Source organism: Oncorhynchus mykiss, chromosome 2, assembly GCF_057628025.1.
Source record: "Oncorhynchus mykiss isolate SJ-2025 chromosome 2, ASM5762802v1, whole genome shotgun sequence".
NCBI classification, from domain to species: Eukaryota; Metazoa; Chordata; class Actinopteri; order Salmoniformes; family Salmonidae; genus Oncorhynchus; species Oncorhynchus mykiss.
The window spans coordinates 94,253,304-94,263,299 of record NC_143023.1 but is presented as its reverse complement, the minus strand read 5'-3'; the positions used below and the strand labels follow the sequence as shown (position 1 = coordinate 94,263,299).

At 37.8% G+C, this 9,996-nt stretch overlaps 1 protein-coding gene and 1 long non-coding RNA gene across 2 annotated transcripts; both read left to right on the top strand.

Moving 5' to 3' along the window:
* Nucleotides 1-216: 216 nt before the first annotated feature.
* On the top strand, nucleotides 217-2,379 carry LOC149985307 (uncharacterized). Its single transcript, XR_016489495.1, has 2 exons — nucleotides 217-479; nucleotides 2,234-2,379. It is a non-coding gene; the product is annotated as an uncharacterized LOC149985307 (long non-coding RNA).
* A 20-nt stretch (nucleotides 2,380-2,399) lies between these two features.
* On the top strand, nucleotides 2,400-7,806 carry LOC110500075 (troponin I, slow skeletal muscle). Its single transcript, XM_021577224.3, has 6 exons — nucleotides 2,400-2,527; nucleotides 3,126-3,257; nucleotides 3,665-3,754; nucleotides 4,120-4,290; nucleotides 4,599-4,689; nucleotides 5,053-7,806. The coding sequence occupies exons 1-5, from the start codon at nucleotides 2,468-2,470 to the stop codon at nucleotides 4,683-4,685; spliced, it is 540 nt and encodes a 179-aa protein (XP_021432899.2). The 5' UTR covers nucleotides 2,400-2,467; the 3' UTR covers nucleotides 4,686-4,689; nucleotides 5,053-7,806.
* Nucleotides 7,807-9,996: the final 2,190 nt, after the last annotated feature.

Genomic DNA, 9,996 nt, shown 5'->3' with positions numbered 1-9,996 from the left:
TTATTCAGAAGTAGTTTCATGGTACTGTGTGTGTGTGTGTGTGTGTGTGTGTGTGTGTGTGTGTGTGTGTGTGTGTGTGTGTGTGTGTGTGTGGGTGCGTGCGTGCGTGCGTGCGTGCGTGCGTGCGTGTGTGTGTGTGTGTGTGTGTGTGTGTGTGCGTATACATACGTGTGTGCAACGTGCGTAACTGCGTGTGTAACTGAGTGTGTAACTCAGCTCACGTGTGTGAACTGTTTACAGCTTTTATATGTACATCATCTGGGAACGGATGTATACTAGGTTGGGGAACAAAGAGCGATGCATTCTATTAAATGTTAAATGTCAGGACTAGGAGAGGCGTTGCAGGGGGTCTATTTTAGTGAGCCATTCACACGAGGCTTTCAATCCATAAATCTATCATCTCAAATCATAAAATACTTTTTCCTCTCCTCTGTCCTCTGACACTCCTCTCACTCTCTCTGATTGTCCTCACCTTGAAGGTAAGTTTGATACAATAATCAAGTAATAGAAATACGCAAAATTAAATGGGTATTGTGTAAAGTTATGTATTTGAATTTGGAAGAAAAAATGTAAGTAAATCAGATTTACATTAAAACTTAACGATAAAACTTCTGACATTACAAGATACAGTGGAAGAATGGAGCCCAGCCGTAGCTCCTGCATAGTAACGTTGAGACAGAAGGGTATTTGCCTGGGTGTGTTTCAGGCCCTCTCTCTACACTGTACAAATGTGCTGAGGCCGGTGGACTAGCCTTTGTTTTAATGCCGGGGATTAGTGAAGATTGCATATCATTGTGACCAGCTGTGACACGGATACTGCTGCTGCTGTTCGTATTTACGTCATGGAATCTGTGTTATGCCACTACTTTTGTTGTATGTGTGTCTTAGTCAGAGCAATCGTCCGATTGTATGTGACTTATTTTGCCCCTCTCTGGGCCAACACCATGAATGACTGACTGATTTTATTTTTTACCTTTATTTAACTAGGCAAGTCAGTTAAGAACAAATTATTATTTACAATGACGGCCTACTGGGGAACAGTGGGTTAACTGCCTTGTTCAGCGGCAGAACGGCTGATTTTTACCTTGTTAGCTTTCGGTTACTGGCCCAATGCTCTAACCACTAGGCTACCTGTTGCCCCAAAGAGAAAAACATGTAACCTGAAGCTTATACACACCCCAATTGCCAAAAGCCTGATGGCAGGTTACAACCACTTCACAGCTTGAATCCTCTTTAGTGGTCAAGAATCTGTGGTCAAAGGCCATTCTTCCTCTACTAGTTTACCTTGACTTGAGCACACCGTCAGTCATTGACAGGCTTAGCTTCATAGGCTGCATATTTTGCATGTAGGTTTCATTATACTGTCATGCTATGGTACAGAACCTGTAATTCTCATGTCTCATTCTATCTACACACTTAGAAAAAGTGGTGTTATCTAGAACCTAAAACATTTCTTCAGCTGTCCCCATAGGATAACTCCTTGAAGAACCCTTTTGGGTTCGATGTAGAACCCTTTCCACAGAGGGTTCTACATGAAACCCAAAAGGGTTCTTTCTACCTGGAACCAAAAAGGGTTCTACCTGAAACCAAAAAGGGTTCTCCTATGGGGACAGCCAAATAACCCTTTTTAAACAGTTTTTCTAAGAGTGTATGGTAAGGAAAAATAGCAGATAATGTTTTTTTTCATCCAAATATTTCAACAACAAGATTGTTTCACTGTCAGCCATGTATTGTAAGGTTCTCTCTGCTATATTTCAACACAAGCCGCCATGTTCAACAGGGAAGCTGAAAGGAGAGTCACATTAAATCTGTTTCCTACCAGAGACAGAAAGAAACAGAAGAAAGAGAGAGATGGGAAAACAGCTAGATCATCCTCAGTGTCCTGCCAAAACCTCTTTCCTGTCAGGTCTTCTATCGACAGGCCTTCTATTGCCAGTCCTTTGACTGGCATAACCAAGGCCACAGCTGCTACTTGATGTCTATCTGGGCCAAAGGAAAGCACGGGAGAAATGTGCTACGCAAATATAGCCAGACAGGAGCTCTCACACAACCTTAGCCCTTGATAACAAAGGGAAGTATTATCCCATGGTGTGAGCACACTGACATTTTGTCCCCATCAAGTCCTATGAGACAACCAGGCCTAACTGTAATCATTAAATTATCTGTGGGAGATTACTGTATCAGCATAAATGTTCCATAAAGCTTGTAACGCTTGTTTGAATTGGTTCCTCAGGTAACCTGACCGACAGTAGCCATGTCTGAAGGGTGAGTAGTGACTTTAACCTCTCTTGATCCAAAGCTTGGTCAAAATATATGTAATGTACAGTCAATTAACTGCTCTTGTCTTATTGTTGTTTTACCAATGGTGGAAAAAGACCGGTGAGTACCTTGTCCTTTATCCACATCAACACATCTAAAGCAGTTGCTTATATACAGAGGTCACTGGTGTATATTGTCTATAGTGAAAATGTTTTCTCTCTTTCAGAAAAAGCCAAAGTATTCGGCAACACGCCGGCTGCTCCTAAAGGTAGGTTTCACTCTCAGGCCTTGCTGTGTTGATGACGGTAGTAGGTCGATGACAGAATTCACAGAAACAAGGATTATGCAGATTAGTTATCTGCATGTGCCCCTACAATATGGATACACATTGAATCCTGAGTGTTAAAGACTCCAGATCTTCAGACATGGACCTGCCCTTTGAATCCCTAGGTTGTCCCTTTATTTCAACTTCCTGGCTGCTTATTGGTCCTTCGAGCCGGATATGGACAACCAATATTTGGGGTCAACTGCTAATTTAGAATGGGAACAACTGCTCAGTTATAAAACAGTGGAAATGGTTCTACATGGAATCAAAAATGGTTCTACCTGAAACCAAAAAGGAACAGCCAAAGTACTATTTAAGGTTCTAGATATAACCTTTTTTTCTGAGAGTGCAGCTACACCTTTTATTGAAAATGGATTCTAATACATGATAAGCAGTGTTAACTTCAATTGAAAAGAGATGTTTACCTGTTTACCAAATGCCACATTAAAAGTGATTAACTGTTGGTGTAAAACACAAATCTGTATCATTCTGTGAGAAGGAAAATTGTCAGGGGTTAACTGCTGGTGTTGTCCTTCCTCAGACCAAACTGCTGAAAAAGGCAGGGATAATGCTGGTGGCTGAGTTTGCTGACAAGAAACGTGAAAGAGAGAGCGCTCTGAATGAGAGAGCCCCACCCCTCAAACTGTCTGGCCTGTCTGTGCAGGAGTTACAGGTAGGCCTTAATATATCTATAATACTTAATGTATCTATAATACTTAATATATCTATAATACTTCATGTATCTATAATACTTAATATATCTATAATACTTAATTTATCTATAATACTTAATTTACCCATAATTCTCAATATATCTATAATACACCATATATACTATAAAATATATTCCAGTATATCCATCCATATTAGGAGGTGGTTAAATAGGCAGAGAATCCTCCATAAAAATATTTTACTCAACAAATCTGCTAATATAGAATTTATAGAATTGTCTATACACTACAAGTTCTTTATTTTGCAATTGATTGGCTAAATATTTTAAGTAATCTGTAATTTCAATAATATCATTATCTGTAATGTGTTGTTGGTTGTCTTTTCTACATGATATAATATTTTTTGCAGGACCTTTGTAAAGACCTACACAAAAAGATTGATATCGTAGATGAGGCACGATATGACATGGAAATCAAAGTGGGGAAAAATGATTTAGAGGTATGCTATGTTCTCTGTTATTGTGTTTGATATATTCACCCAACCATAAACCTGTCCACAATGATGACTCATCTTCTAGAATGTATTTTACAGTAATTAAATTATTACATTCCTAGCTATATTAAATAAAAAGTGATGAGAGTGTACACCCTTGTCTTGTGCCTCCATGAGAAGGAGTATTCCTAATAATTAACAGCAATAGCAATTGACTGATTGGACATGTGCTAGATAAAGTAAGATTGGACTTTTTTAATCCCTTTAAGGGAGATCTGATCTGATTGCACCGGCCATACAAACAACACCAATTAATACGCAACAAAAATATCAGACACTAAAAAGCAGCACATCATCAACCCTGTCCACAGATTAAGTCGCTGACCCAGAAGGTCGATGAGATTAAGGGGTCGAAGAAGCCTACTCTGAAGAGGGTGAAAAAGTCTGCCGCCGACGCCTTGTCGGGAGCCGTGGCCGACACTGGCAAAATGAAGGCTGACTTCACATCCGGCCTCAAGAAAGTCAAGAAGGAAGAGGAGAAGGTTTGTTTGTTTTAAGACAACAATGAGGTCTATGGTTGTCCCAAATAGCACCCTATTCCCTATATAGTGCTCACTGGTAAAAAGTAGTGCACTATATAGGGAATAGGGGTCAAAAGTAGTGCACTATATAGGGAATATGGGTCAAAAGTAGTGCACTATATAGGGAATTGGGGGCAAAAGTAGTGCACTATATATGGAGTAGGGTGTCATTTGGGATGCAACCATAATCTTCCAAGGGTCCATGAAAAACAGAAATCTGATAGTATTTTTCGAATCAAACCTAATAATATGACATCTGGTCTCCTCAGAAAGAAGAGGTGACTGACTGGCGTAAAAATGTGGATGCCATGTCTGGCATGGAGGGCAGAAAGAAGCTGTTTGATGCTGGAAAATAATCAGGTATTGATTATGATTAGCAACATTAGCTAAATGACACTTTAGGACATGTGTCAAACTAATTCCCCGGAGGGCCGAGTGTCTGCGGGTTTTCACTCTTCCCTTGTACTTGACTGAATTACTGAATTAAGGTCACTAATTAGTAAATAGCTCCCCTCCCCTGGTTGCCTAGGTCTTAATTGAAAGGAAAAACTCGCAGACACTAGGTCCTCCATGGAATGAGTTTGACAGACCTGCTTTAGGACAATGGAAAGTGTCTTTTGTACTTATGATGCACTTATGATACTGTCAAGGAGTGCTTAAATACTAACCTTCTTCATTTAATTATTATTCTCATCTCTAATCTCGATTCTAATATTATTGCAGGGTCATGTTGTACCACCATTAAGAGAGAAGTATGCCAAGACTGTAAGAACCCACAAAGAAGAGAGAGAGGAGGTCAGTTCTAGATGAGATGTGAATTTCATGTTGTGATATGAAATGAATTTTATAAAGAATCATGTCAACCATGTCAATTTTACGTGTGTGTCCCCTGTTTAATGTGATATGAGAGTTTGCTAGTTCACAGGGAATATTGTTGATATTATATATTGTAGATATGTTATAGATAGTTGTGTTATAAATTATGTGTTGATATAATCAGTTATTTATGATGTATTGGTAGTATCCCTTATGTAAAAACCACATGATTTCAAGTGGAAAATCACATGATTTCACATGTGAAATTTCCACGTTTTGCAGATGTAAAAGTGGTATGAACTATGTGGTTTTCGAACACTTCACATATGAGGATATTTCACATTCAATTTCACATGGATTTTCACGTGATCACATGATCTTTCACGTGAACCAATGTGGTTTTGGAACACTTCACATGTGATTATATTTCACATGAAGTTTCACATGTGGATTCAAATGTTCACTTGTGTATATTTTTCACCTGAGATTTCACAGGTGATGATGCCCTGCATACAATAATTTGTCACAAAATAGTTGCAGTGTTTTCAACTTACATATTTGACACACATGATTATATTGTGCATGTTTATTTCAGTGGAGGTGAGGACGGCTCATAATAACAGCTAGAACCATGGAAACCATGTGTTTGATGTTGTTGATACCTTTCCACCTATTCTGCTCCAGCCATTAACACGTGCCCATCCTCCCCAAGTATGGTACCACCAACTTCCTGTATGTTTATTTATACAGTAGTTATTATTCAACACAACCTTCCTGCCATGCCACTATGTCTGTGTCAATGACTGATTTCACCTGTATTCCTACACGCTGGACTTTAAGTTAATCTTAGCTTTGAATAATACACTCAAGAAAATCTATTATATTTATCATAGTGATTCACCAACATCAGACAACTATACAGAAAACCCTCAAGTTGCTGAAATAAGTCAACTAAATCAATGATGAGAGAATAGTCAGATTAAATGATAACTAAAATCTTAGTTATGCAGGGATGTATTACAGGAAATGAATGTGTAGGGGGGTTTCTGAGAATGGTACAGACTTTGTGGTGCAGCAGAAGGATCAGCGTAGCCCAATTCCCAGTTGGGGTCATATTGAAAAGTCTACTAAGTGATCATGTAAAATGTAATAATTTTTCTATTGGTGAAAGATTTTTGCACTATTTCAGCTGAGCAGCGTACCATTTACCTTAACCCCCACTACCATTTCATTACTTCCCTAACAAACAAAACATGTGAAAGGTGCAGTTTCACATGTGAAACCATGTATGTTACATTTAGAGTTCATAATTTAACACCTACTTTTCACATGTGACGAGAATAACATTTTGTGAAATTTGCAGATTCACATGTGAAATTTGCAGTTCCACATATGAAAAACTTTCACATGTGAAAATTAAATTCAGCATTTTAATGTGAAAAACTTTCACATGTGGAATTGCATTTTCAATGTGAAAATCGAATTTGTCACGGTCTTCATCGTTGACTTCTATTTTAGGATAATATGATGATTTCACTTGCCCGAGGTCATTCATTATCCACCTACAAAACATTCTCAGTCCACTCCTTATACGTGTATGTGGAATAAGTACAAACTAAGTGTACGGTCATGTGGTTCACTAGCCTGTTCCGGTTCTGTATAGCAGAATGTATAGCCAACCCTTCTATTGTTGTCATGACATATGAGGCAAGCTGCATTGCATTAAACCTATATCTTACTTTACATTAGTCTTTCCCATCCCTGGGCCCCCAGTACCCCCAACAGTACACATGTTTATTGGGACCCTGGACTAGCACCCCTGATTCAACGGATCCTCAATGAGTTGAATGAGTTGAATGAGGTGTGCTTATCCAGGGTCCCAACAACAATGTGTTGGGGGTACTGGAGGTCCTGCATATGTGAAATTGCAAGTTCACATGTAAGAAATATTCACATGTGAACATTGAATTTGCAGTTTTACATGTGAAAAACGTTCAAATGTTATCACAGGTGTAGTGTCATGGCATCACATGTTGAAATTTGCATCCTCATGTTGTCACATTTATTTAACTTGAGATCATGTTTTCACATGTGAAATTCATGTGTTTTTCCGTAAGGGATTGTAGTTCTGTAGGTGGATGGATAACTGTCAATATCATCTGAATAGATATTTCAGGTCAGAGCCAGGAATGTGATGATATTAACAGTATCTGTACAGTATCTGAAAAGTTGTATATTTTCAGTTGATTTAGCAAAATAAAAAAAGACGATCGCTACTGAGAGAGTGAAGCCAGGTTATTTTGATGTACAGACTTGGTGTAGCCGACACACATTTCATTTGACTGAATATACAGACTTGCTGTAGGCTACATTACATTTGACTGAATGTACAGACTTGGTGTAGCCTACATACATTTAATTTGACTGAATATACAGACTTGCTATAGGCTACATTACATTTGACTGAATGTACAGACTTGCTGGTGGCTACATTAAATTTGACTGAATATACAGACTTGCTGTAGGCTACATTACATTTGACTGAATGTACAGACTTGGTGTACACACTGCTACATTTGACTGAATGGTTTAAAAGTGATTTATTTATTTGATATGAATGTAAATGCCACTCCACTATTTAATAAATAGAGCTTGATAGTTTTGCAGTCTGGTGTCTCACTTTTTATTACTGTGGAAAGATGGCTGCTGCGGGTGTTTGACAAGTTCCAGAACAACATCCTCTCATCCCATCTAGGGCGGAACACTGTAGTGTAGTAGGGGACCTGCCATTGGGGACTGGGGGAGTTCTACACTCATGATATAGTGTTTAGATGTTATATCCTGGTTCGTCAGGACAGTGGGTTTATTTGAGTTGTCCACTCACAGGAGGCCATGACATTTGACTGAGGTCATAAAGTAGTTATCATGTTGTCTAGTTATCCTATTGTCTAGTTATCCTATTGTCTAGTTACCCTATTGTCTAGTTATCCTATTGTCTAGTTATCCTATTGTCTAGTTATCATATTGTCTAGTTATCCTATTGTCTAGTTACCCTATTGTCTAGTTATCATATTGTCTAGTTATCATATTGTCTAGTTATCATATTGTCTAGTTATCCTATTGTCTAGTTATCATATTGTCTAGTTATCATATTGTCTAGTTATCCTATTGTCTAGTTATCCTAGTGTCTAGTTATCATATTGTCTAGTTATCCTATTGTCCATTTATCCCACTGTCTGGTTATCCTATTGTCTAGTTATCCTATTGTCTAGTTATCCTAGTGTCTAGTTATCACATTGCCTAGTTATCATGTTGTCGACCAGTGAATAGCTCGCTCTTCCAGGTTTTCTTCCTGCAGAGAAAAAGGTAAGTTTGTTTAACATCCGATGTGGCATGGGAGCATGCTCTGAGATCAGATATCATCATATGAAGTTAATTATGTATCATTATGTACATGCAGGTTCATATTTCTTATACTTTATTTAATATTAAAAATTAAATATTGAATATCAATATATATTTTAATGTGTCATATTCACAATTGACTAATGTCTACCATTGTTATGTAGACACATTCTGGACAAGAAAGATATATATATATATTTTTTTAAATCTTTAGATCTTTCTGAAATAGGGCAGATGTACAGTATGCCTCTCAAAAATATATTTCAAGTCAATTTCTTTGAACAATCTATAGTATTCAGGTATGGTCTGGTGCTAATTGTAAGGCTAAGTGCCTGCGTTTTAGCATACCATGACTTGAATAGTTCACATCTTTACCTTCAGCTGCATGGGCATCACTCAACCAGAGGCTTGATATAGGAGAAATACATAGGGTTTTGAAGCTGAAACCGTATTATATTCTACGTGCAGATGCCTTTGGCAATTAGTCCAAAAATAAAGCCATGAGTTGAGGCTACAGACTAATTGATCTGATTCTTAGGTTCAGATATGTGCATACTGTAATTTGTCTTCAATGCAAGGAAAATGTTAGTTATTTTAATCTAATTAAATCTAATCTAAATTGTGGGCGTTTGGCAGTTTTTCAGGAAACAAAAGGATACTCCATCATGTCTAAGGCCTATGATTTGTATGTGTTTTTAAAGGATATTTTTATTGCACACAACCTGTTTTATCATTAACTCATTGTTTATTTCTCCATTGTTCTCTTCGATCATGTTCTTCACAGACCGGGGCAAAAATCAATTATATCAACCTATCATTTCATAATTTTGTTACGCATAATTGCTGAAAAAAACCCATTGTTTTATGGTAAAATTATGTACATTAACTTGTCAGTAATGTCGTGTTAGGTATGTTTTAAAAAAAAAATGATTATACAGTATGGAGAAAATAAGAAAATAGGAGATAACGAGAATCCTAATTATAACAGACAGTAAACAAAAAAAAAGAGGTAAACATGACATATAGGGATAATTCAAAGAATTCTTAATTAACCTCTATGTTCACGTAGAAAAAGCCGAAGATCGCTGCATCCCGCTGACTGGCTCTAAAGCTATTTTTTCCCCAATGCTGAGTGGTGCAGCGGTCTAAGGCACTGCATCTCAGTGCTAGAGGCGTCACTACAGACCCTGGTTTGATTCCAGGCTGTATCACAACCGGCCATGATTGGGAGTCCCATAAAGCGGCGCACAATTGGCCCAGCGTCGTCCGGCTTAGGGTTTGGACGAGGTAGACCGTCATTGTAAATGAGAATTTGTTCTTAACTGACTTGCCTAGTTAAATAAATACTTTTAAAAATCCCAACAGCTATACAAGACACAAACACATTCAAAGAGATCTCAGGAGGCCTAGGAAATCAATTATATTTGTGATAACATGTCTTTATTT